At 39.6% G+C, this 26,106-nt stretch overlaps 3 protein-coding genes and 1 pseudogene across 3 annotated transcripts; all 4 read right to left on the bottom strand.

The window, feature by feature from the left end:
* Positions 1-541: 541 nt before the first annotated feature.
* Positions 542-1,994, bottom strand: LOC140947806 (BTB/POZ domain-containing protein 6-like). The gene has a single exon (XM_073397003.1). The coding sequence runs from the start codon at positions 1,959-1,961 to the stop codon at positions 645-647; it is 1,317 nt and encodes a 438-aa protein (XP_073253104.1). The 5' UTR covers positions 1,962-1,994; the 3' UTR covers positions 542-644.
* Positions 1,995-4,937: 2,943 nt separating this feature from the next.
* LOC140947923 (BTB/POZ domain-containing protein 6-like) lies at positions 4,938-6,573 on the bottom strand. The gene has a single exon (XM_073397150.1). It carries the CDS (start codon positions 6,525-6,527, stop codon positions 5,223-5,225), a length of 1,305 nt encoding a protein of 434 aa, XP_073253251.1. The 5' UTR covers positions 6,528-6,573; the 3' UTR covers positions 4,938-5,222.
* A 2,838-nt stretch (positions 6,574-9,411) lies between these two features.
* LOC140948139 (BTB/POZ domain-containing protein 6-like) lies at positions 9,412-10,633 on the bottom strand (annotated as a pseudogene).
* Positions 10,634-13,319: 2,686 nt separating this feature from the next.
* LOC140948095 (coiled-coil domain-containing protein 138-like) lies at positions 13,320-24,830 on the bottom strand. Its single transcript, XM_073397321.1, is given in 19 exon segments — positions 13,320-13,608; positions 15,925-15,974; positions 15,976-16,064; positions 16,215-16,266; positions 16,511-16,579; positions 17,220-17,275; positions 17,794-17,923; positions 18,423-18,479; positions 19,023-19,148; positions 19,526-19,687; positions 19,837-19,865; positions 20,488-20,587; positions 21,111-21,188; positions 21,281-21,400; positions 22,121-22,273; positions 22,368-22,442; positions 22,963-23,048; positions 23,454-23,746; positions 24,663-24,830. Coding segments are annotated over 18 exon segments (1,863 nt in total). The 5' UTR covers position 23,746; positions 24,663-24,830; the 3' UTR covers positions 13,320-13,469.
* Between the last annotated feature and the right edge of the window lie 1,276 nt (positions 24,831-26,106).

Here is a 26,106-nt window from a genome sequence, read left to right as displayed (position 1 = left end):
CAGAACAAACAGTCTGGTACGTACGTTTGCTAACCGTAAATATGAAGAACTGTCTAACCCCCCCAAATCCGAAAATGTGCGACCCAATTCTAGTAACTCTGTTCAAAATGCGACCCCATTATCGTCAATCCAGTTGTGAAAATGCGACCCCATTCAGCAGCACATCTCTATTAGCCTCTTATAAGGAAGTAACACCCCCCTCCGGTCTGTATAAACATCATCATGATATTTCAAATGATATTCTTCCATAATTGTATAGTGAAAAAGCTGATTACTTTGCTATTCAGGTTATACTTCTGTAAACATGAGGCATTAAAATTGACAGCTAAAATTGTCATATTATAGCTAAAATTTTCCCCAAAACTCAAACTTAACAACACTACGGTATGGTAGAAAAACTAGGAGATGACTAAACTTAAAACTACAAAATCTAAAGTGTACACCTGCGCGACCCGAGGTCCAATTTTTGTTACATATGTTGTTCCCCAAGTTGCTAACATTACCCCCTGGCTTATTGCATTATTGCATTATTGTATTTATTATTGACAAAAGGAACGTGGGACTTATCCAGGCAATGGCAAAGGAAATTCCTCAACTCCCAGTGCCACCGCGGGAAATCAGCAAGTTCATTGAGGAATTTAACTCTACCGTAAGCTGAAAAGAAACGCAAGAAATTGTCTACCACCCACTTTAGTTCCATTAATGGAAGCAGCTGAGTCACTGAAAGAAAACTTGACTCCTTGAACCTCAACAGGATTTTTTGCCCCGTACGCAACCCACGATCTAGGGCCCTTAATAAGGGATACAATCTCATAATGTTTATATTGCTCAAGGTCAACCGGGCGATTAAACATGACATCAAATCCGTAACAGCTGTGTATGTCATCTTTCTCGGAAGAGAGTGTTCCTATTTGTTTTGCCAGAGAGCGGCCACTTAGTATATCTTTTACTTCTAGTGACACTGTATAATTACCACCTTCAGTGCCAAAATGCTTTACTCCATGTAACGTGATGGGTTTACTGACAGTTACTCCAAGAGCATCAGCGTTACCACTGTAGGTCAAAGAGCCAAACTGTAACGATGAAAATCTGTAACACCGATGTAGGGTCGAACCAGATCTGGGGGAATGAATGAAAGGCAAAGGATACTTAAAACTGGCATCGCCATAGTGTTTTATCATGACACCAAGTTCTCTTTTCGTCAGGATATCACAATCCACGACAACTGAAGCAAACTCCTTGTGTGACATCACTGGAAACCGTATTGCTTTCACAATTTCCTCTCCAAGAACTCTCCTTTTGACCTCGCCATCACGAGTCAACCCTTGCCTTTCCACTTCTTTATTGGCCCAGCGATCAACAGCTTTGAACAGATCCACTTCTTTTACAGTCAATCTCTCCCTCTTCACGAGAGACTCAACAATTGATCGCTCAAGCGTCACAAATTCATCCGACGTCACCGCTTCCTCAGTGTGCAATTCAATTACCTTCCAGCATCGTTCTTCCAAATCTTTATCCTCAAATTTCTGAGATTGCGGCAAAATGGAGAACGCATTGGACGCTTCTAGATGTTCCCGAAGATATTCAGTGCATTTATCAGCGAGTGAGGGCACCAGGTATTTCTTTGCAAAGTAGAGAACCTGCATGACATTACTTCCGGTTAGGTTCACTTCATCGCTGTACAAGTAACGAAACAGCTCCAACAGACTCTCATAATCACAGTCAGGCAGTTCAATAGTGCTTGCAGTCTCCGCCATTTCACCATAAAACATGGCATAGAACACAGGACTACTGATTGCAAGCACAAACTTATGGGCTGGAATGCTCTTCTGACTCTTTCGGCTTTCAGACCCAGGAGCTACGAACTTGACATCGCTTAGTAATTCATTATTGAAAATGAATTTGGTTCTCTCGCTGATAGTGGGACGTTTTGTCTGCCAGTTGTCATAAAAAGTAGCCATCGAAACTCTTTTAATTTCCCCGAGGAAGACCAGATAACAACTTTTCCTTCACAGCCCACGGAGGCGACCACGAGACTTTGGGGTTAGACTCAACCTAGAACCCAGTCCCCGCAGGTTTGAACATACCACAGAACACCAAGATCAAACATTGAACAAAAAGTAACCATGCAGATTATGTTCTAAGAAAGAAAAACACATGAGAAGACGAGCCAATCAATCCAATAATTTTCGGAGGGAGTAACGAATAACAACTGCCTCCAAACAAGGAGGCGTTTGAGTTTCTTGTCAAGCTGTTTATAATTACAATGAACGTTAATAAAAATAGCTTTGTGGGTTGTTGTATAATTGTAACATAAAAACTGATTCGTTATGATTTTCTTTTTAATTCAAGAGACTGAGTTAAAGGATTTTAGTCACTAGCGAAAAACGAAACAGCATTAAAAAGGAACACCCGGAACGCAGGACGTAAAACTAGTAACCAATTTGACTTTTCTTCTCTTGAAATTTTATTCATCAAATAATCTTTAATAAAACTATATTTGTTTACGTTTAACTCCCTAAAACTTGTTAGTATCTTAGAGGCTGATCATATGATTTTCCCTTTTTACATGTTTGTAAATTTCATTTTTTTCTATTTCACATCCTATCGGTTTAGCGTATCAGCAGTATAGTTTTTTTTAAAAACTTAAAAGCCTAAAATAACTTCATCATACCGGCTGTTCTTTCGAAGAAAACCTCCAGCGTTGACTTATTGCAACAAAGCTATAGTGCTATACATAGCTATAGATATTGTGTATAATGTTGCCACACGTATCGTCATCCCGGAGAGGAGAGGGATGGGTTGACTTCGATGTGAAACGGGAAGGGATTCTGATCAGAAAACTTGAATTGAACTCCTAAAAGAGACCAATATGGCCATAGCCACCCTTTCAAGGAAAACGTAAATGGAGCAAGAAAGCGTTTACGAACAACGTGTTACCGCAATCGAAATTGTTAGGCTGTTGATTTTACATCCAAATAGGAGCTATAGTAAACGACGTTGTCATTGCTCCATCGTTCTTCTTTTCTTCTCAGTTTTGTTATTTCTTCACTCACATTTCTGAACGTTCCATCGTGAACACCCTAAATGACGCCAGGAGTAATCTGCTCTTTGACGAGACAATGAGCTCCCCACCCGTTTCATATGGGAATCCACCACCCAACACATTTTCAGTTTTCAAGTCCTCAGTTGGATCCCACTATCTGCCGTTCACAAAACGCGCTGCAAGCCAAGACGTCATAAAGTTAAAAATGGCTCCTCGCGGTAAATTAAAAGCCGAAAATGGAAGATATAAATATCCAGTTTTTTTCTACTCGTGAGTCTTTCATTTCAATTGGATTTTAACTTTGATGCGGACAGTTGAACGTGGCCTCCCAAAACAACCCGCACGCGCGAATAGGGAAGTAAGCCTGTGTTTGCAATGCTTTTCCAGTCCACTCCCTTTCAAACGCATGTTGCTACGTTAGCTACTAGGGAATCAAAATCCAACAATATGGGATTTGTGCTGTCAGTCGGAACCATGGGTCATTTTATTTCGCGACCATTCATGTAACAGAGGGAATCAGAAGAGAAAAACGCTTAATAAAATGACTCCACGCGAAATATTTCGCCTCTGCCAAGACTTAATAGCTTTGTAACAAATAACAAAGCTATGAGAGCTGAAAAAATTAGTGGTTAAATGTGTCAAAATACTGGGGGAAAAACTTAAATTTACCATGGTAAATACTTCAAAGACTGGCGCTGTTTTTTGGGCAACTGGTTCATTGTCATACTCAAGTGACACTATGAAGTATACACTCTACAGTATCACGAGTCTGAACGAAGCCATTACATTGGTTTTTGAATATTGCTAATACAGTTGAACCTCCATTAAGCGGACATCCTCGGGGTGCTGGCAAGTGGCCGCTAAATGGACGATGGCTGCTCAATAGAGGTTTGTCAGAAATGAGCATAGTTTTTAGCAGAAACATCACTTGATTTTCAATTAAATACGCGACGGGAGAAGCATACTGGTCCACAATCGCTAGTCACCTTCTATCTCGGACTGTATCAAATGCTTGATGGCCGCTTAATAGAGGTGAAAACAATTGGAGAACTCTCGTTGGGACAACCAAAAGGTGGCCGCGGCCGCTTAATAGAGGTTTAATTCCCCATTCTTTTCTACAATTATTTCGGGACTTTGACTAGGTGTACTGGCCACTTAAATGAGGGTGGCCGCTTAATGAAGGTACAACTGTAAATCTTGCGAGGTGAAAAAAGTCAGTTATCACCCTGGTCAGTCACACGGTAATTTTACATCACGATCACTATAGTTTTCCATTGCTTGGCCTCTTATTGGCTAATAATCTCGCGCCATTTTCTCCGCCAATCAGTAGCAACACGCATGCGTGTACTCGAGATTACCCCGGCTTGTATGAAATTGCTTCAATTTGCTTGTCAGCTACAACAGGCGAAAGTTGTTACTCTGATATGAATTGCAGTTGACAGGAACTTCTGCAACACACGGGAGAGACTCTACACTAATACTAATTTGTTGCATGCGCATAGAGTTCAACTTACGTCACAGCGTGCAATTCTATCGTTTTCACACGTGTGGACATTTGAAAACGCATCAAAACGATAGTGTGGACACGAATCGATCGATGCGTTTGCGATGACAACGAAATCGCATACTTTTGAAAACGCATTAGTGTGGACAAGGTCTAGAGGTCTAAAGGGTTCTTGCATTCACTCTATTGTTATTCACCAGCTATCTACAAGTAAAAATATGACACATGAAAGGAGTCTGTATAAACATCATCATGATATTTCAACTGATATCCTTCCATATTTGTATAGAAAAAAAAACTAATTACTTTGGCATACAGGTCCACCCGTCTGTAAACATGAGGCATTCAAACTGAAAGCTGAAATTGCTATAGTATAACTAACTTCCACAAAAATTCAAATTTAACAACACTCTGTTGTATTAGGAAAAACTAACGACTAATTGACTAATAAATTTTTAATACAAAATCGTAAAGGTACACTTGGGCCAACCGAGGTCCAATTTTTGTTTCGCTCATGTTGTCTCCTGAGTTGCTAACATTCCCACGGGCTTATCACATGTTGTCGTATTATTGACAACAGGAGCGTGGGACTTATCCAAGCAATGATAAGGTAAATCCCTGAACTTCCTGTACCGATGCAGGAAATTTACAGTCTCATTGAAGAATTTCACTCTACCGTAAGCTAAAAAGAAGTGCAGGAAACTGGACACAATCCACATCTGACTGACTGAAAGAAAACTGCACTCCTTGAACCTCAACAGGATCTATTACAGTTTTAACACTCCACCGAGATGAGCCGCCGCTCATAAGGGATACAACTTCATATCGTTTATCTTGCTCAAGGTGAACCGGGTGATCAAAGATGACATCAAATACGTAAGGGCCGTTTCTCTCTTCTTTCGTAGGGCAGTGTCTTCCTGTTTGTTTTACAAGAGAGAGGCCACTTAGTGCATCTTTTACTTCTACTGACACTGTGTAACGACAACCTTCAAAGCCAAAATGGTGTACACCATGTAACTTGATGGGTTTGCTGACAGTTACTCCAAAAGCGTCAGCGCTTTCACCGTAGCCCCAAGAAGCCCACTGTAACGATGCAAATCTGTTACACCGATGTACGGTCCTACCAGATCTGGGGTAATGGATGAAAGGACACTTAAAACTGGCATCGCCATAGTGTTTTATCATGACACCAAGCTCTCTTTTAGTCAGGATATCACAATCCACGACAACTGAAGCAAACTCCTTGTGTGACATCACTGGAAACCGTATTGCTTTCACAATTTCCTCTCCAAGAACTCTCCTTTTGACCTCGCCATCACGAGTCAACCCTTGCCTTTCCACTTCTTTATTGGCCCAGCGATCAACAGCTTTGAACAGATCCACTTCTTTTACATTCAGTCCTTCACTCTTCACGACAGACTCAACAATTGATCGCTCAAGCGTCACAAAATCATCCGACGTCACAGCTTCTTCAGTGTGCGATTCAATTACGTTCCAGCATCGTTCTTCCAAATCTTTATCTTCAAATTTCTGAGCTTGCGGCAAAATGGAGAACACATTGGACGCTTCTAAATGTTCCCGAAGATATTCAGTGCATTTATCAGCGAGTGAGAGCACCAGGTATTTCTTTGCCAAGTAGAGAACCTGCATGACATTACTTCCGGTTAGGTTCACTTCATCGCTGTACAAGTAACGAAACAGCTGCAACAGACTCTCATAATCACAGTCAGGCAGTTCAATAGTGCTTGCAGTCTCCGCCATTTCACCATAAAACATGGCATAGAACACAGGACTGCTGATTGCAAGCACAAACTTATGGGCTGGAATGCTCTTCTGACTCTTCCGGCTTTCAGTTTCGCAATTGGACGCAGTAGCTACGAACTTGACATCGCTTAGTAATTCATTATTGAAAATGAATTTGGTTCTCTCGCTGATAGTGGGACATTTTGTCTGCCAGTTGTCATCAAAAGTAGCCATCGAAACTCTTTTAATTTCCCCGAGGAAGACCAGACAACAAAACAACTTCCAAATTTTTCCTTTACACGAAACTTTGGGGTTAGACTCAGCCTAGAACCCAGTCCGCGCAGGTTTGAACATACCACAGGACACCAAGATCAAACATCGAGCAACATAGAGCTATACATAGCTATAGATAAGTTCTGTGTAATGTTGTCACACGTAACGTCATCCCGGAGAGGAGAGGAAAGAGTTGACTCTGATGTGAAAAGGGGCGGGGATTCTGATCAGAAAACTTGAATTAAACCCCTAAAAGAGACCAATACGGCCGTAGCCACCCTCGAAGAAGAACTAAAGATGAAGCAAGAAAGCGTTTACGAACAACGTCGTTAATGCAATCGAAATTACTGTATCTTTCATTAGGCTGTCGATTTTACAGCCAAGTAACAGCTATAGAAGACTCAATAAAGTAGCCGTCTGTCAAAATACTGGGAAAAAACTTACATTTACATTGTAAAGGAATTAAAAGACTGACACTGTTTGTAACGCAACTGGTTCATTAGCATACTCAAGTGATTTTCATTAAACAAATTCTTATATGCCGTGTGTAAGAACAAGTGTCTTTTTTAATTTATGTGAAAACAAGACATTCAGAGACATCAAATGTTTTCAAGACAAAGGGATACTAAATATAGAACAAGAAAATAGTGTTAACTAAGTATGACACTCTTTAAACACAGTAATGACAGTATCACGAAATCTGAACGAAGCGATTACATTGGTTTTCGAATATTCTCAATACTGCTAATAAATCCTGCATCGTGAAAAAAGCCAGTTTTTACCCTGCAAGCAGGGCAGTTTTCATTAGAAGTAAAATAATTATACCATCACTTAAGTTTTGCATTGCTACGCCTGTTACTGGCTAATATTCTCACGCCATTTTCTCAGCTAATCAGAAGCAACGCGCATGCGTTTTCTCGAGATTAAAGCGGATTGTATGAAATTGCTTCAAATTCCTTGTTAGTTACAACAAGTTGTTACTCTTGAATGAATTGAAGCTGACAGAATATATTTCAAAATACGGCAGAGACTGATATATATCTCCACCACCCAAAAGAAGGGAATACTGAAAGGCAGTTGCATTTGTGTACGATTGTAACAGTCAGTCATTAATATCGTAACTGAATACAGAAATTCCAACTCTCAGGCAATGTGGAAAAGCCCTGAAAAGAACAAAATAATGGGTGCGCTCCCTTAATACCTGCAATGCTAGAGCACATCTCTTAATTATCCAAGATACTCTTGTGATTAATTAAAATTATCCTTTATCAGTCTCGGGGGGTACTCCTGGAAATTCTTGGTGGGGGTGTACCGCCCGGTTCTCCAAATCCTGAGCCTATTTAAGACCAAAAAATGTAATTTTCCACACCCGTTTTCAGACAGGACCTCTAAAATCCATACCCATGTTCAGACCGGGCCTTTAGGCAGAAATTGTGTCATCATCACTTAGATTAGAACGCAAACAAAAAAATTCTCCAAATGGATTTCGAATTGGCCTATTTCTATTTCGTTCTTATTCACTTGGAATTGAAACGATAAATACGTTCATACACTCCCGTAGTTCCTTCGAAAACCATACCAGATTCCAGACCAAAATGGGTAAAGTCTACACCGTTTTAAGACCAAAAACCATACCCTTTGGGGTGCACATACCTATATGGCTTATATTAGGAATGTGAGGACAAGACCACTAAAGTCGTTTCCATAGGATGCATTCGCTCTTTAATTACTTGAAAGCCTTTAGTATGACAGATGGCATGTAATTGTCTGTGCTGAAATCATAGAATTCATTGATGGTAGCTCACGACTGATGAATTGAACGGTTGAGGGTATCCCAAAGACTGTTATACTGAACACATTTTTGGGTCTTAGAGTGACTTTACTTAACCCGTGAAATAAGTAGTAGAATACTACACACTATTATGTACTAATCCTATTTATTATTTTGTAGCTATTTTGCACTAGTTGTTATTTACTGTTTCACTAGTCAAGTAAAGTCGCTCTAAGGCTTCAGCGATGTGCTGAAAACTCAAGGCACTGTTACAAACGGGCAGTTTTGTTCCCTTTGTTCTTCGTGATACTATTGCTTCACTCTGGTTAGTCACAAATAACTATCCATAACATCCATAGGAAACAAGTAACTGACTATTGAGGAAGGCCACCCTTGTCTCCCCATTTGTCCTTGAAACGCAACCCCTCTCCAATTTTTGATTTTTTACCTTAACAGTTGTGAATGAATCAGAGTAGAATAACAATGTCACGTCATCTGTTGATATTTGCGCATTTATAAACTAATGTTTCCTAGCTTTTAGTTAATGTGGAAAAAAATGAAAATTTTATACAGAGTTCAGTGCCTAGTTGAGGCAAACACATTTTAGCAAGCACCTTTGAGCTCTTAGTTGTTACGTGGTTAACCCTTAAGCCCCAATATCTACATACAAATTCTCCAAACTGATCTCCATACATTTCCTTTAAGAATCATTTGAGAGAATTTGATGGCAGATCAAAGCATTTTCTCTTTAGTGATCATTTCATAAATTCTCATAACCTAATCTCTTGACAAGGTATGAATATTGTTGGGAGAAAATTGATGTTGGTCACCATTGGGACTTAAAGAGTTAAATAAATTTGATTGATTGATTGATTGTAGGGTTTGACAAAAATAATTATTATTTTTGAGGAAATCAAGGAAAGGGAGAGAGAAATAAAGGGCTCTACCTCCCCCTGCCCCTTTCTCTTCTCCTCTCTTTGTTCTATCACACTAATTTACAGGCTGAACTAAAGTTCAGTTTTTTCTCTTCATTAAACGAGTAGCACCAAATAATGGAAAAATCAGTAACCTTGAACTAAAACTACCTTGGGCATACAAGAAATGCAGGTAATAGGCCTCTGTTAGTAGTAGTACCTGAAAAATCAAATGAAAACCGAATTCCCTGAAAATTATCAGATTCCTCTCTGTTTTCTCCATACCATGACACAGGACCCTTAGCAATAGATACAATCTTATAAACTCTGTCTTGCTCAAGGGAAACTGGGCAATTGAACATGACATCAAATCCATAAAAAGCATGTTTCTCATCTTTTACTGAGGAGCACGATACTGATTGTTGTACAAGAGAACAGCCACTTCTAGCATCTTTCACCTCTAATGAAGCTGTATACTGGCCACCTTCACTGCCAAAATGCTGTACTCCACATAACTTGACAGGTTTGTTGACTGTAAGTTTAAGGGTGTAAGGATTTCTTCCATCGTGGATCCAGGGACCTGTGCTGCCTCCTGGGGGGTTTACTATTGCAAATCTGTAACATCGATGGAAGGGCCAAATCCTGGGGGAAGCCATGAAGGGTAAAGGAGACTTAATCACTGTAGTGTTTAAACATTAGACCAATCTCTTTTTTAGTAAGAATATCAAGATCAAAAACAACTGCAGCAAACTCCTTCTGCGACATCAAAGGAAACCGCACTGACTTCACAATTTCCTCTCCAAGAATTTTTCTTTTGACCTCGCCATCAGGAGTCAACCCTTGCCTTTCAACTTCTTTACTGGCCCAGCGATCAACAGCTTTGAACAGATCCACTTCTTTTACACTCAGTCTTTCCCTCTTCACGACAGACTCAACAACTGATCGCTTAAGCGTCACAAATTCATCCGACGTCACAGCTTCCCCAGTGTGCCGCTCAATTACGTCCCAGCATAGTTCTTCCAAATCTTTATCCCCAAATTTCTGAGCTTGCGGCAAGATGGAGAACACCTCCGACGCTTTTAGATGTTCCCGAAGAAATTTAGTGCACTTATCAGCGAGTGAGGGCACCAGGTATTTCTTTGCCAAGTAGAGAACCTGCATGACATTACTTCCGGTAAGGTTCACTTCATCGCTGTACAAGTAACGAAACAGCTCCAACAGACTCTCATAATCACAGTCAGGCAGTTCGATAGTTCTTGCAGTCTCCGCCATTTCACCATAAAACATGGCATAGAACACAGGACTGCTGATTGCGAGCAAAAACTTATGGGCTGGAATGCTCTTCTGACTCTTCCGGCTTTCACTTTCTATATTCGACGCAGGAGCTACACTATGAAATTTCCGCCCACGATCTTTATAAAATTTCGGACTGCTAGATCCAGGACTTTTTTCGCTCGGCCAAACAAATGCGCACGCGTAGTTTGGTTCGCATTTCCAACATGGCGGACGCCGATATCAGTTCTTCGCGTATTGATATAGAGGACTTTGAATTTATACTGCTGCACGAGTACATGTCTGATAATCGAAAAGTTTCCAGAAAGAAACACATTTTGAACTATACGCAAGAGCAGTTATTTCTCCCAGAAGGGCACTGTTCGTGCGTTTTATGGGAGACAACTTCAACATATTCATTATGTGTTTTAAAAACGCATATTACGCATAATCTTGATCACCGGGAAACTTTGGATGATTTTTGTTCTTACTTTTTTCAAACCTTTGTATTTTCGCAACACAGCGACGGCACAAAAATGGTGGATGAATGAATGAATTGTCCGAAGCAATATCTAGGTTGTCAATTTCCTTTGCAAATTTAGCAGCAGGTTGAGGATTGTGTCTGTCATTTGAATTTTGATCAAAAGGATTTCCACATCTTCGACAAAATAACTTGATTCTCTCTTTATGAAAGTCTTCTTCACCCTGCGGGGCGGCCATGTGTCCAAGCAGTCCTTGAATACCCACTTTTCAAAGACGATTTTGAGTTTGTTCACGCGTGTGCACACAACAATAAAGGCTCTCTTGAGCTTCGTTATTGACTGGAAAATGCCCTCGAAGCAAAGATTTTAACCGGAAAAAACCGGAAAAAAATGAAAACTTGACTTCTTTGTACCTCAACTCAACTCCTCCAAGGACTCTGACTTTGATTTTCCTAAAGACGAAGCAAAATGCCCGAATAAAACAGCCACGAAGGATAAAATTTGGTTTGCAAAATCGACCCCGCTGAAGCACATGGTGCCCACTGCGCATGTGTCATACTAGTGGATTTTCTTCCAGGCGTTCCGCGCATCAGTGCGCCCGTTGAATTCAAAGAATTTGGCCGGGACTTTTTGGACTGAAAGGAAACTGGGCATTAACAATTAGCATATTTGAAATTTAATAAGAACTTTTCATAGTGAGCTACGAACTTGACATCGCTTAGTAATTCATTATTGAAAATGAATTTTGTTCTCTTGCTGATAGTGGGACGTTTTGTCTGCCAGTTGTCATCAAAAGTAGCCATCGAAACTCTTTAAATTTCCACGAGGAAGACCGGACAACACAACAACTTCAAACCTTTTCCTTCACAGAACACGGAGTCAACTACAGATAGACTTTGGGGTTAGACTCGACCTAGAACCCAGTCCGCGCAGGTTTGAACATACCTCAAATATTGAACAAAAAGTAACCGTGCCAATTATCTTTTAATAACAACCGCCTCTAAACAAGGAGGCCTTTTAATTTCTTGCCAAGCTGCTTATAATTATAATGAACGTTAATAAAATTGCTTTGACTGAGCTTTGTGGGTTGTTATAACAACTGATTCCTTATGATTTTCTTTTTAATTCAAGAGACTGAGTTAAAGGATTTTAGTCACTAGCTAAAAACGAAATAGCAAAAAGGAACACCCGAAACGCAGGACGTAAAACTAGTGGCCAGTTTGACTTTTCTACGCTTGAAATTTTATTCTGTCAAATATTCTTTAATGAGACTACATTTCTTTATCTTTAACTCCCTAAAACTTTTGTTAGTATACCTTAGAGGCTGATTACACAATTTTTCTTTTTTACACTGTTTGTAACTGTCATATTTTTCTATTTCACACCCTATCCGTTTAGTGTATCAGCAGTACAATTAAAAAAAAACTGAAAAGCGTAAAATAACTTCAACATAAGGGTTGTTCTTTCGAAGAAAACCTCCGGTGGGGTTGACTTATTGCAACAAATTGACGTGTACTGTATAAGCAATAAAGCTCTAGTGCTATACATAGCTATAGATATTCTGTATAATGTTGTCACACGTACCGTCATCCCAGAGGAGAGGGATGGGTTGACACCGATATGAAACGGGCACGAATACTGATCAGAAAACTTGAATCAAACCCCTAACAGAGACCAATATGACCGTAGCCACCCTTTCAAGAAGAACTAAAGATGGAGCAAGAAAGCGTTTACGAACAACGTCGTTAATGCAATCGAAATTACTGTATCTCTTATTAAGCTGTCGACTTTACAGCCAAATGAGAGCTGTAGTAAACCACCTTGTCATTGCTCCATCGTTCTTCTTTTCTTCTCAGTTTTGTTTTGTTATTTCTTCACGCTAATTTCTCAGCGTTCCACCGTGAACACTCTAGATGACGCCAGGAGTAATGCGCTACTTAAGGAGACAATAAGCTCCCCACCCATCTCATATGGGAATCCACCAACCCACAGATTTTCAGTTTTCAAGTCCTTAGATGGTTCCCGCTAGAACCGTTTACAAAACGTTGCAAGCCAATGACGTCATAAAATTCAAAATGGCTCCTCGCGGGAAATTAAAAACCGAAAATGGAAGATATCTATATCCACTATTTTTTCTACTCGTAAGTCTTTTGTCCCAACTCGATAGAAAATATTTGGAATTTAGCTTTAATGCTGACAGTTTAACGTTTAACTGTTATCTGACCTGTGTGGATCCTGTATCTCGACATTTTGCTTTTTGCCACCGAAAAAAGAGCACGAGGAAACACTTCCAGTTTCTTTCTACTTCTAGTCATTCGTTTTTCTTGTCCATCGGATCCACTACCTCTTCGCTGTATCCCTTGTCATATCAAATGCCTAGTGACATATCGGCAATCGTCACTGACCCTTAATCCTGACTGCACGAAGTTGGTGAATTCGCTCTAAACCGTTTCAGCATAGTATGTCACGTCTTCCCCTGGCCGAGGTTAAAGATGATAGATCGAAGGTTTAAAGCAAGAAAAGCATTTTGTGGATCGCAAGTCCGTAACATTTCTTGTACTAGAGGAGAGATCTGAAAAGCCTCAAAGTATCGACGATTGGATCTGCAAATCAAATATAAAAAAGGTTTACCTGAAACTCCTTCGTTTTGGCGAGTTTAAGAGCGCCAGGAATAAGGTAAGAAATTCTACAGTCTAAAACAAATTCTTTTAACCTTTTCTTAGCCATTCCGGTCGGAGACCAAAGGATCTGGCCTTTGCTACCAATTCAAGCGCTACTTCTCCTTCAGAAAAACAAAAGCGAACAGTTGCATGTCCGGAGACTGATGATCAGACCATGACAAAAAACTTTCTTTCGTTGTTATCGCAACTTTATTTTGAACAGCCAGTAAACTTTCTTGAAAAGTAAAATAATATGGCCTTTTTAACTGAACTTTGGGTTGTGCATTTTCACTTTGTTTCCATAGGTATGATTCTTGAAAAGACAAGGATCATATGTTTTTCCATGAACCGGTCTACGAGCAAATCAATCCGACGTCTAGTTTACTGTTAGAAAAAAAAGACGTACCCTGATTGGAACTCATGCTTAGGGACCGGTCATTATTTTCCACCTGGGGGGGGTCGGAGGATTTTGGGGGGGATCACTTGATTTTTAGGAGAACAGAGGGGGGGATCAGTCGTAACTGAGAGCCCAAAAGGGGGGGATCACTGAAAATTTTGGAAGGATTCAGAGGGGGGGCCACTCAAATCTGCTTGAACAATGCCAGTTGAAAGCATACAACATAAATGTGCCCATTCTGCTGGGAGATGATGGCATTTGCAATCTCAATTTGTTCTATTAACACAACTTTATTTAAAAAACGGAAGTCTGTCACACTGGCGAATGTGTGCATTTCAATTTATATCGAGAAAGCTTTGTTTTAACGCTTTTATATTTTTCCTTTTATAACGTGCTCATGACTTAGCTAATATTCATCTTTAAACATGACAGGTGAATTCTAACTTGTGAACTATATAAACTTCTGATAACTGAAACATTGTAAAAAGCGTGTTTGTTTAAACATATACCATTTATCGCCTCTCCAGGAATGGGCGTCCTGTGTCAGCTCTATACTAAATTCGATTCAACTGCTTTATCTGCCTCATCTTGAGCCTCATCATCCCATTCAACAACTTCATTTGCCTCTTGAGCCTCGTCATCCGATTCAACAGCAACATTTAGTCCCCTTCGGCAGGTTGACCCTGGACTTTGTGCCCTTAAAATGGCCGCTACTTGCTCTAGATTTTTTGCTAGGGTCGTGCTAAAAATACCCTTTTCTAGTAGCCATAGCAAAGGGTCTAGATGCAAACGCCTTGTTAGTTTCTTAGCAAAGTCAGCATTGATGCTATCTACAGGAGTAACTCTATCATTCTCTTCGATTGAACCGAAAATTTGCCCCGCGACCTCGATTGAGGTCAAGTTTCCTAAGAGATGACGTGCCCTCTGCTTGAGTCGCTTGTCCTTGGTTTTTCGGACCTTCCTCTTATTTTCCTTCTTTCTTCTTGACATTGTTGATTGTCTCGCGCACAAAGGAAACTTCTTTGACAGGTTAATATGCTGATAGGGACTTGGCGGACTGCTATTTGGCACTCTAAAAAAAGTAACTTTGCAGTTTCAAGCACTGATTGCAGTTTCAAGCACTTTGCAGTTTTAAGCAAGATTGCTTGTATGTCAACTGAATTCAGATGTCTGGATCCAGACTAGAAAAAGACACGGATCAAGAGACACTTTTAAAAAAAGACTGCGCGATAACGGCTTTATTATGCTGTAAGTACATCATAGTTAGAAATACTACCTGTATATGAACGTTTAAAACACTAAATATACACGTTGAAAGGTGAATATGGGTACAAAGACATGGGGGGGGGGGGGGATCACGAAAGTTATATATAGTTATGAGGGGGGGATCACTTCAATAAAATAACATTTAAAGGGGGGATCGGCTAAATTTCATCGTGTTTAGCCCAAAATCCTCCGACCCCCCCCCCCCCCCCCCCCCCCCCCCACCCCCAAGGCGATAAATAATGACCGGTCCCTTATTTGCCGACTGTGAAGGAAGGCATAAAGCAATCAATAATGGCCCCAGAATTTACTATGGAGGCTTTGCAATGTCATGGTATTGCAAGTTCGTCTGATTTGCGAGCTCAAACCTACACAGCATTTCGGCCTAAAATCTTGGCGAGTAAAACAACGTTCCCGACCCGAAAAGTTATCGGGACTTTCGAGAAACGTGCCCAATAACACGAAATTGATCATTAGCAGAACCGAGTACTTTTCTATCATGGATGATTACTAATAATCCTGTTTCCTTAGGTAAATTGATCATCACACCACCGACCTGATTTGTAAAATATCGGAGTCGTCGTTATACATGTACTTACTTGATTTTGGAAAGTCTCTGTAAAACAATGCTTAGCTTTTCCAGTATTTTTAGGGTCCAGTCCTTTATGCTGAAGCAGATTCACGGCCGTCCTGAACCACAGCTCATTTGAGCAACTGTCAAGAAACGCCGCTGTGAAAGCTGAAAAAAGAAAACAGAACCAGAAGCTTGACAAAACGCTCCGCATTTAGTAGGAAAAACGTTGTAAAGCGAGTAATAGACAATCTTGTGAACTTGAGTTGATTTGCAGTTTCACCGAAAAAAAAAAAACAACAACAGAACATTTCTTACGTGAATCAACAGACATCAGCAACATTACATCCACAGCGCTACTGAGAAGAGCCTGGTAGGGAGAGAACACAATCTGGTTGGCTATGAACTTAACTGGCTAAAAGGACAACCCCGTCTAGACTCCTCCAATATTATGTTTGAATCATCTTGCTCCCTTATCAGCCTTTTCGCCGGCCTGGGCGGGACAGGCGGGAGTTTCTAGAGGTGGGAATGTAATTTGGACCTCCTCGCCAACTTCTCTCGACTCTAGGGAACAATGTGCTCTCTGCACTGCGGAAAAATTCCAGTTAACGTACCTTCTGAACAGGCTTCATGTAAGACAATACCACGTTTACACCCTCATAGGTCAGAAATATTTGTTTGCCCTGTAGTATAAAAAACCTTTCTTCAGTAAAGATATAAAATAAAATAAAAAAATTACTACCGTGATCGTGAGACTAATATTTGACCCTTAGGATATCCCATATAATGAGAAGGGCTACTGTAGTTTGTAGTAAAACGTCGAAGCCAATTTAATTTTCAAAAAGGACTCAAACTTCAGGCAAATTTTTCGCTGAGTAGAAATTAGGGCTAGGTCACCATCAGGGTGCAAAGAAAGTCATTTTTACAGCTTGCCATTCGGGCAAGTTGAAGCTAACATCTACTAGCCCAAACATTTCATTTCAACTAGCCCCAAAAACGTTTTGATCAGCAGATTAATTTCACAGTTCTTCTGTAATTTGAATTCCTCAAAAAACTTCACTTGCCCGTCGGGCAAGTTAATAACAGAATTCACTAGCCCAATACCAAAATACGTTAGCCCCGGGCTATCGGACACTACTTTCTTTGCACGCTGGCCACCATACGTACGGTAAATTGTCAACTTCACCATCGAAGATTTTTTCTGTCCAAATTTTCAACAGAAAAATAATTCACATTAAAAAGGGAAGGACTGTTCTATTAGATAGTGGATTAGAAAATTCCTAGAATCTACCTCAGATCAGAATAGCAAGAGATAACACTAACCACATCATCCTTCAAATCAGTCTTCAGGACATCGAACACCTGAGCCAAGTAATCAACTACAAAACAACACAACATGAAACAAGATTCAAAACCATACTATCACTAAGCGTCACTTTAAGAACGTAGACGTCTGTCACAAGATCAGTCGGCAAGATTAGTCGTTGAACTGATGCCCTGTTATTAAACAAGAGGCAAGCTTGTTTGAAACGTGCTGAGGCTACTTTACGGCTGGCCACACTAGAAGAAAGTCGCTGGGACGCGACGCGCCAGTGACAGGTCACAGCGTTGCGCACTTGGTCTCAATCACTTCATCGGCTTGAAGTTTTCCCGCGCTTTATAACCGTTGCAAATCTTCTGATAATAAACACCAACTCTGTCTTTTTCCCGCGCTTTGCAAGGGTTTCACGAGTTTTCTCGCGCTTGACAAAGGTTCCACGTGTTTTACCGCCCTCGGTACTGGCTGCACATTTTCAGCAGCTTCTTTTGCCGCACTTCCAAAAGCTTAATATAAGCATAAGCTACCTTTAATGACGGCATTATTTTACTGCAACTACCATTATCTAGTAGCTCTGACCTCGAGAAAGAGTCTTGAGAATGATGAGAGAAGATAGAATTCTGACAGCAATGTTTGGACTGTGGAAATATATATCAGCTTTGTGCCTTTCGCCTTTTGGAGTAGCTCCTTCCTCTGCAACCTTGGTTACCTGAAAAGCAGTACGATCAGCAACAGGTTATGTGTTACGTCGCTAGGCGCCAGTTTTCGCACCAAAATCGAGTCAAACTGGTGGCGGATTCATATCAACAAGGACGTGGGGGGGGGGGGGGGGGGGGAGGGAGGAGCCCTCTCATCCAGACCCTAAGAAAAGAGGGAGTCTTGGCCTCGAAAAAATTTTTCCCGGCCCTGAGGGCTTCAGTTTGTCCTAACTGAAGGTCAAAGTTCAAAGTTTATTGAGAGATTTTGCAAAGTATTCAAGGATACAGACAACAACACTAGGGGACTATGGGACCCGAACCACCCAGGCCTCTTCCCTAGTTCCGCCAATGCGAAAAAACATCGCCAAAACCGAGAAAAAAGAGGAGCACATTTGTCTGTGCTGTGTGGAATCGTCTGAATACGTCCGAGGCTGGCAGCTTCCGATAGTGTCGCAGACTGTTACAGATTATATGGAATCTAGTAGGAATCATTGTAGAGAATGACATTACCTGAGGTCTGTAGAGTTCTTCGCCAATATGACGTAATGTGGAAGCTAAAGCAGTTCTCTAAAAAGAGAGAAAAAAATATAATTCAATCCACAACCTCGTTGCTGACACTTCTTGGCGTGGTCATCTTGAAAAAAAAGGCAAAAAGTAAAAAAATACATAGTCAAACGTTTCGATTTTTTTTTGTTCTAAGAACAACATGAATCTCGGTGGAAAGCAAGTCTTTCAGGGAAATAGACTAAGGTATAAAGTTACAGGTTGTAACAAGAATCCAGCGTTGTACCAAATTCTCTACTTTTCTCCAAAGGGTGGTCAAGGAGAAAAATAAAAACAGAGAAATCTGTTTTATTACATAAACACCAAAGAAATACCAGGTGAGCTTTCGCGTGAAAACTTGATATCTTCACATGTGAAAATAACATGTTATCTTCACATGTGAAAATATCACCGTTGCTGTGGCTACATAATAAATCACGCCTTTCACACCAAAAAACTATTAAAGTGAAATGGTTTGGTATTCATTGGTGTTTATATAATAAATAGAACATTACACGGCCACTTGGAGAAATATCCTCTATTTATTATACTTGCAGTTAGCATCACCTGTGAACCTTGTACTGTCTGTTCCATAAACACAACACTCCAGTAAGTGAACTGCAAACAAGGCTGTTGTACACGAGGATTCATGCTTGGTACATAACTCAATATGTCTGACATTCCTGGTAAAATCTGCCAACAAAGACAAAGTAAACAACACCATACAAAGCACTTCTGCTCAGTCATTATTGAGCAGAATTCATATTGGAGCTCACTAGCTATGCAAAACACTATGTAAACCATTGTTATAGAACTTTATCTTCCCTGAGAGTTTGTTTACTGTTATGCTGTTTTCCTGAACCCAAACTTTCACAGACCTCAACTACCCTTCAAGACAAATTACCAAAAGTTCAGGGTTGAGACAGTTTCTTTGATTAATATCAGATCTATCCTGGCTTTCTATTACATTTACTGCAAAAATATAATACTATTACTGAGCATGCATGGCAAAAATCAAATTTAATTTAATTCAAAGCATGCACATACACTTTCTGCTTGTCAAGACGTACTTTTAAACACTTTTCATGCACAAGAGCCGATGGGAAGTCCAACTGTTGTTCTTGTAGCCTTCCCTGAGGAGAGTCCTGAAATGTCGGCACCCTCTGCAGATGTGACTCTGATGTCCATTCCAGTAACACTGACAGAACTTCAAACAAACCGGAAAAATTCACCTGGAAACATCATTGGAATGTTAACATAAATCGGTACAAGATTCATCTATCTATTGACCTATTTATTTATTTACTTATTCGTTTAGTTTTTTTTGTATCTATTGAAAGGGTATTTTTATGTATTTATTTATTTTTCTACAGGTATGTACCTTGTTTTGAGAGAAAGACACTGACTTGGCTGATATATCTGAAATAAAAAAGTAAAAGAAGGGAAAAAGGAAGAATTTCCAAAGGAAAATAATAAAAAAAGATGTACGATTGCTTGATAACTAAAGCTTTCTTGAACAGCGATGATAAAGAATGGTAGTCCCATAAACCTACAGCCAAGCTCTAATTTTGTTTTACTGTTGTTTTACTGTACAGTAGGGTTATATGTAAGCTTGTGCTTAATGATATTCTTATGTCCTTTTTTACATTGTAAAGCGCTTAGAACAGCGATGTATAAGTGCTATATAAATTCCATTATTATTATTATTGTTATTATCATTATTATTATTATTATTATTACTGAATGAATGATATTATCCTCCTTCAAAGGAACCAACCACAAAAGATCCACTTTACACCTGGGCAGTGAACAACAAACAGCCAGTTACATAGCAAGACTGCTATGTTCTGGTGGATCAAAGCTGTGAGAGGGAAGATGACAATCCCCCTACATGAATGTACAACTTTGTCAACGAGGAGTGTGAATATGAAGGGCCTGAAGCTACGGGTGATCATCAGTGATGAGCACGGCAACTTTGGGCATGATACCAGCTTTTTGTCAAAAAGAATTCCTTAAGCTAGAGACAACATACCAGTTCCTTCCATTCCCTGTGACATGAGCTTGATGTTTCGAGATTTTTCAAGCTGCTTATCATCTGGTTTAGTGTTTCTTTGTAAAATCTCATTCTTTCTCTGATAAAAAAAAAGAAAAGGATGAATGATTAGGCTATGAGGAAATGGAAAGTATTGAGTTAGCAGGAAATTCAAGACCTACTGCAATTGACACATTTATTTATAAATAATGTGTTGAATAATGTGGATACTTAATGGTCCAGAAACTAGTCACCTTCAGAAGCATGTAAAGGCATCCTATCAAGTAACAGTGGAACAATAGTATTTTCAGATTTCCAATCCAAGACTGAACTCTAAGAAAAATTGAAATCTGTGAAATCCAGGGTGCCCAGCATATGCTTTCTCTGAAAAAAAAACCCTGAGATTTTCTAGTTGCCTGGGAGCAAAAGTTAGGTGCCAGGGCCCACTGGGTTCTGTTAGAGGTCAGTTATGTAGTAATGCCGCCACAGACATTGAAACCTTCCATCTTCATGAATGTAAACTAGGATTACCATTGTCTCCATTATCATAATCATCATCATCATTGCCTTAATCTGGAACAACATTTTCTTCATTATCATCATCATCACCATCACCACCTAACCTGTAAGTTCGCAAGTCTGCTTTGTACACTCAGAGCCTGTGTCTCCAGTCTTCTATTTTGTTGCTCTAAATCAGTGATCTAGGAAGTTGTGATATAATATTAAGAAAATTCAATAAACAACAACTTTGCTAATTGCCAAAAAAACTGTTGATACTGGCTAAAAATGTCACCTGCTTTTTCAGGGAGTCGTTTGCAGTCTTTATTGTGTCAAATGAATCCCTCAAGCGCTTGGTTTCTCTTGCTTTCTTGTTGATTACATCTTCCAGTTCTACAAGTTTGTTTTCATATTTCTGTTAAGATATATAATGAGAGATGTGGAAAATCATATCACTGGCACAACTAACAGGAAATCATTTAAAACTACAATTTATATCTTTTCAACAATTTCATTCACTTATTATTTCATTCTGTTTAAACACCATGAATCCCTCCACCCCCGAATCAATGTTGTTTGTAGTAAAATAAAGAACAGAGTACTAAAGTGATGATGTCATAAAAAATTAAATTTCTGAAATTAGGGGATTTGTCATGATATTCTGAAAGAACAAAGTCCAAGAGGCCTACTTGCCAAAAATGAGCATTTTGGGGCAAATTTTTTTGGGTCGACCCCAAAAAATTTAGAAGGGTGGGTCTGTATGGAGTTTTCTTAGCATAACTGGGATAATATCTCAGAAACAATTTGCTCCCAAATGCTCATTTTTGGCAAGTAGGCCTCTTGGACTTTGTTCTTTCAGAATACCCTGACAAATCCCATTTATTTCAGAAATATAACAATAAGTTATTGTTATTATGTCACACTTTAGTACTCTATTGAGGGTCTAAAATGCAACATTGATTTTGGGGAAAAGGATGGGGATACACAGGGGAGGGGATAGGTATGTCCATTAAGCAAAAAGGGACCATTTTATAGACGTGTCTCAACACTTTTATCCCTCATTGTACCTTAAATCTTAGACATCAACAATGTACTTTTTACTGATACAAAAAAACTAGAAAGCCAAATTTTTCACCTCTACAATAGCTTGGCAGCGATTGTCTACTTCTTGCGTCACTACTCTATCAATAATGATATCAGTTGTGTGACTGAGCTTCTCAGCATCTCGCAGAGCTTTCTCTCGTTCACGAAGTTGAACTTCTCGTTTGTGAAGAGTTTCACTTTCCCTCTGCAGAAAAACAACAATGTAAGTGACTTAAGACTAGGACAGACTTGGAAAGATTACTCCACCAAGAATAATGTCAAAAAATCAGTTGTCTGACCTGCAACATAGCATTTATCTTCATCAGTTCTGTGTGGATTCGCTTCACATTATCCGCGTCTAGCTGATGTTGAACCTTAGTTTGCAAAATATACACAAACATTGTAGAAGATTCCAAAAATACAATTATTTCTCCCATGTGCAGCCATCAAAAATGCCACAAATTCAAATAAAGACAAAAGAAGCAGCCTTAAGTTTTATTTTGAAATGCATTGTGTTTTTCAGTACACTATTGTCTGGTGATCAGATTTTATACCTGGAAAGACTGGTCTCACATCAATAAAGCGAGAGCCCAAGAAAATTATTCGCTGTATGATAATTTAACCCTTCAAGCCCTAAGAGTGATCAGCATCAAATTTCTCCATGTAATATCACTGCTTTGTAAAACACAGTGGTCATGAGAATTAAGGCCATGATCACACAAGATGAATCTAATTGATACTTCAACAAATTCTCCCCACTACTTCTATTGAAAACGTATAGGGATAACAAATGAGAATTTGAATTTTGATGTTAGGGTTTAAAGGGTTAAGATTGAAATTTCAAAAGACAAAGGTAAGGATCATTCCTTTTATTATAGAGATATCTATTCTCACCTGCTTTTCGTACATTTTGGACGTCAGTTTCTTTTTTGTATGGGAATTTGCAAGGGTCACATGATCGGAATATCGATTACCTCCTCCTACAAATCAAGAAACAAAAGGTTTCCGTAATACACAATTCAAAATAATAAGTACGATAACATACAATTTTAGAGTCATAAGGAGTTTTAAATTATCATATTGCCCCAAAATAACGGCACTCCTTGCTTCTAAAAAGACATAGTGCCATGATAACTATTCATGTTTCTACAAAAGAAAATTTTCCACAAAGATGTGGCATTTTCTGCATTAAGAACTTAAGACAGTCAGACAGCTAACTTGGACTGTCAAGTCAGGTGATTTAACCAATGAGCTTAACGGGTATTCACGCTAAGCTCCATTATTTACGATAGATTTCTTCTACACATAATCAAAAGGTGCATTAAATAGAATCAAGTATTTAAGGCCAATCAAAATAGCAAGTGAATAAAAATAAAATAACAAACCACTTAGGTCTTCTTCAGTTTCAGATGTTTCTGTCACTGTTTCTGGAATCATGTCATCATCATCATCATCATCATCATCATCATGGTCACCATCAGTCACAGGTTTCTCCAAACGTTTTGATCCCAACCGAACAATTTCATACATGGCTTTCAATGCCTTGTTATACTGTTGCCTCTCCGAGCTAGAAATCTCTCTGGCTGCATCTTGACCAGAGTGGTGTGGGGTGAAAAGGTTTTGATCAGGGGAGGAGGGGTAGGGTTTTTCAGATGTTTCAGGAGATAAGCCATTCATCCTAAAATTTCAAATTAAGTTCATATTAACAATAACTAAAAATGCAGTAAGCATCTGGTTACTGGTCTGAGTGACACTTCAGGACTGATTTGGGGACGTTTTGAATATTAGGTGAATTTGATTTTGTGGAGCAAGCCAGTGATTATTTAAGCTTAATAGTTAAACTAAAGTCTTATGGCAAAAATGTTAGAAAATAAATTTATGATACTTTTCCTATGCTGACAAAAGGGTCGAGGCATATGCACAAACAGGGTTGTCAACTCTCTCGGATGTTCCGGAAGACTCCAGATTTTGGACTGTATCTCCTGGTATCCAGACTGGAGTCTGATACCTCCCGGATAATTGCTAAAGTTGCTATTTCTTGTAGACTCTTTCTGACCATAAAATTTCTAATATTTTGTGTTGTTTGAGCTACCGTTAACATGGAACGTTTCCCCATAAATTCTGGTATGCCACTGTCATTTAAGCAATATGGCTAAATATGAACTGTTTCTGTGCTATATATGTCGATCAGAATCAACGAACATTTTTTGCACAAAGGAATAAAATTTGTCGTGCGGTATGACGTCATCTATCATTTCTCCCCTACCAATTCTCAATATTTGATGACGTAGGGGATTGACAGCCCTGCACAAAGTCGGTAAAGATTTCCACCGTGCAGATTTTTGGGTCTTTCTGCAGGTACCGTCATTTACGAAAGAATCAAACGAACCAAACAATAGAGTTCTCTTAGGAGCTTTGTTGTTTGGTTGTATTGTTCCTTTTGTTGCACGAAATCTGTGCCTCGGTATCTACAGATTTTTGTTGATATCAATCCACTCTCGTAAGGTTAAGCGTTAGACAGATGACAAATTTGAACAACATACGCTGACACTAAAAGTTCAAAGAGATCTCTGATAGAAAACTGGTTTTCCTACCTTTAGGAATGAGAAGAAACAGAATCAATAGAGTGCCTTCCTCACACTCAAGCCCGTAAAGCTAAAGGAAACAGCAAACCATGCTCAGAAACAAATCAAATATGGCGGCAAAACCAGTAGCTTTGTAACCTAGCCAGACAATCCACGCGTGTTGCGCGCCCGGCGCGCGTTAAAATATCACGTTGATGCACTTCGCCCTTCTTTGACAGAGAACCTATAAGGCGCGATCCATTCAACCAAAATTTTCGGAAATTTCGGTCCAAAACTCAATGGATCGGTTCAGTCCAACCGGAAAAGTTTCGAAAAAATTGGTCCACCCTTTGAGGTGGACCACTTTTCCCGGTCGGACCGGTCTGAATTTTGGTTGAATGGATCGCGCCCATAAATATGGTGTATTTACCGAGTTATGAAATATAATCGTGGCTGATATTTTTGCGTAAGTCCGTTTCGAAAGGGTCGACACGGAGGGAGAGTGTGAAGAAGGACTGCCACAGTTACATTTCACTGAGGCGGACAGGAGTACAATCACTATTTCGTCCCTTTAACCTAGAACCCAAACTATTCCTTTTTAATTTGATTTCTTTGATCATTATGAAGACCAATGAGTTGTTGTACATGACTCAGTTACTCCAAGTATTAGCTGAGTATTCTTCAAGACCAGAGCATGAAGCTATTAAAGGAGTTTAGCTAGTATTTCACGTGGTCCCCCTCTCTATGCACTTGAACCAGAATTAATAGAAAAAAAAAAAAAAAAAAAAAGCACTTTATTTGAGTGTCAATGTATTTAGCACGAAAGTGCTAATTGGGGACACTATTTTTTACGTCTCCTGATGGAGACGGGACCGCCATTTTACGTGGTCATCCGAGCCACGCGACGGTCTCGCCGCTTGCAGTGCAAAGGAAGTAACTTCATTTCTCAGTCATTTTAAGACCCTGAGTAATGGTCCGGCCCCGGGAATCGAACCCGCGACCTCCCGCTCTGCAGTCAAACGCTCTACCAACTGAGCTAATCCTGCCACGGTTAGATAGCATTTTTAATAAAAATTTGTTGGTTAGAAGGACGTATAGAGAAAATGAAGATGGTAAATTGCGAACAGGCGTTCTTTTAATGGTTAAGTAAGAAATCCACACAGGAAAGCAATCTTAGTTACTTTACCTTCTGCAGGTTTATTTCGCCCCGAAATGATCCCTATTTCTCTTTCCGTCGACCCCGATATGATCCCCGATTTGGCAGAAAGAAGAAGACGTCAAAACGAAACGAAACTATTTTTTGCGTGTTTTGTCGTTTTCTGGTCTTTTACAAAAAATATCTGTTTAAAGAAGGGTGAAGTTTGGTGAAAGGTTTCTTCAAATGAAATCAATGTCACGCTTGTCACACAAGTTTTGCCGCCTTCTTTCCTCTCCTGTCCTGTTGCGTTAGTTCACTGATTACAAAACAAGAAGA

This window comes from Porites lutea, chromosome 9, assembly GCF_958299795.1.
Source record: "Porites lutea chromosome 9, jaPorLute2.1, whole genome shotgun sequence".
In the NCBI taxonomy this organism is placed as follows: Eukaryota; Metazoa; Cnidaria; class Anthozoa; order Scleractinia; family Poritidae; genus Porites; species Porites lutea.
Note: the sequence above shows the minus strand (reverse complement) of the source record. Positions and strands in the feature narration are given on the sequence as shown.